The sequence below is a fragment of the Schistocerca piceifrons genome, chromosome 9 (genome assembly GCF_021461385.2).
Source record: "Schistocerca piceifrons isolate TAMUIC-IGC-003096 chromosome 9, iqSchPice1.1, whole genome shotgun sequence".
Lineage (NCBI taxonomy): Eukaryota > Metazoa > Arthropoda > Insecta > Orthoptera > Acrididae > Schistocerca > Schistocerca piceifrons.
The window spans coordinates 81,262,470-81,264,265 of NC_060146.1; the positions used below are offsets into that span (position 1 = coordinate 81,262,470).

The 1,796-nt window shown below is 50.0% G+C and overlaps 1 protein-coding gene across 1 annotated transcript; it reads right to left on the reverse strand.

The window, feature by feature from the left end:
* Positions 1 to 750: 750 nt before the first annotated feature.
* LOC124716717 (cytochrome P450 4g1-like) lies at positions 751 to 1,200 on the reverse strand. Its single transcript, XM_047243260.1, has one exon. The coding sequence runs from the start codon at positions 1,198 to 1,200 to the stop codon at positions 751 to 753; it is 450 nt and encodes a 149-aa protein (XP_047099216.1).
* Between the last annotated feature and the right edge of the window lie 596 nt (positions 1,201 to 1,796).

The following is a 1,796-nucleotide window of genomic DNA, read 5'->3' on the forward strand; positions in this document are numbered from 1 at the left end:
ATCCATAATAATTCACACGAACTATCCACTTCTATTGCACTACAGGATAAACTACTACTAACAGCGACAAACATGCCACCGCCGGTTGCATGCAATCTATCCTTTCTAAACACCGTTTGTGCCTTTCTAAAAATTTCCGCAGAATTTATCTCTGGCGTCAGCCAGCTTTCCGTACCTATAACGATTTCAGCTTCGGTGTTTCTATCAGCGCTTGAAGTTCCGGTACTTCACCAATGCAGCTTCGACAGTTTACAATTACAATACCGATGGCTGCTTGGTCCCCGCATGTCCTGACTTTGCCCCGCACCCTTTGAGGCTGTTCCCCTTTCTGTACTTGCCCGAGACCATCTAACCTAAAAAAACCGCCCAGTCCACGCCACACAACCCCTGCTACCCGCGTAGCCGCTTGTTGCGTGTAGTGGACTCCTGACCTATCCAGCGGAACCCGAAACCCCACCACCCTATGGCGCAAGTCGAGGAATCTGCAGCCAACACGGTCGCAGAACCATCTCAGCCTCTGATTCTGTCCCTGTTGCTGAAGCGCAGCCATATTCAAAATCTCGAATATTTGGGTTTCATCTTAATTTGCTGATATTTGATGATGGCAGTCGCCAAAATGGCTTAGTAAATATAGAAATTTAATAAGTGATCTAGACGGTTTTATTCATAAAATATTCATAACGTTTGTGGACCTAGACAAGAACATAATTTCTTTATTAACTTCCAAATTCAGAACGGTGAAGAGTATTCTTATGTCCTGGATGGATGCAGAGGCACACAGGAGACTCTTACCGGCTCGATGGTGTGTAGGCTGGTGGCGACTAAGGCATCCTCCAGGTCCTCCCAGCGGCTGTGCGCCAGGAAGCGGAAGCGCCTCAGGATTTCTGCCAGGAAGAGCTTGAGCTGCAGACGGGCGTACTGGGTGCCCACGCATCTGCGTGCGCCCACCCCGAACGGCAGGTAGCTGCACGCATGCTCCTTCCCTGTGCGGCCGTCCGAGAACCGCGAAGGGTCGAACCTCAGAGGGTCTGGGTGAAACTGTGGCACGCGTTGCGTGATGCCAGGTACCAACAGCAGCACGGTGCCCTTAGGGACCAGCAACCGCCCTCTGGGCAGCCGGAGGTCCTCCGAGGCCACCCGGGGGATCACAGGGACTGTCGGGTATAAGCGCAGCGTCTCCTGTGGAAGTAAGGTTTTCATTCTATTCCGACCACTACTTGAGGGAAAAAACTCTTTGGCTTGGTAGTAGAACAGGTGTTTAACAATAGGTATGTTAAACATACACTTAGGTGACAAAATTCGTGGGCTAGCGATTTGCACATATGTCAGATGGTGGTAGTATATTGTACATAAGGTATAAAAGGGCAGTGCAGTTGTTGTTGTTGTGGACTGGCAAGACAGCCAATCCACTGTGACGGGTAGCCGAAAGGCACGCGTTTAAGCTGACGCAGGCTGGGGTGAGGTCTGGAACAGTTAAAGGATTTGAGTCTAGCAAATAAAGTACGTAGCTGTTGGAATACTTAACTTTAATCCATAATTGGTGAACATCGGTCTGACGGTACATGCATCACAATATAAATAGCAATTGATAATGGCGCCTTGCTAGGTCGTAGCAAATGACGTAGCTGAAGGCTATGCTAACTATCGTCTCGGCAAATGAAAGCGTAATTTGCCAGAGAACCATCTCTAGCAAAGTCGGCTGTACAACTGGGGCGGGTGCTAGGAAGTCTCTCTAGACCTGCCGTGTGGCGGCGCTCGGTCTGCAATCACTGACAGTGGCGACACGCGGGTCCGAC

Bases quoted from the DNA above. Each gene is read 5' to 3' on its own strand.
- LOC124716717 (XM_047243260.1), bottom strand. From the start codon at position 1,200: ATGAAAACCTTACTTCCACAGGAGACGCTGCGCTTATACCCGACAGTC.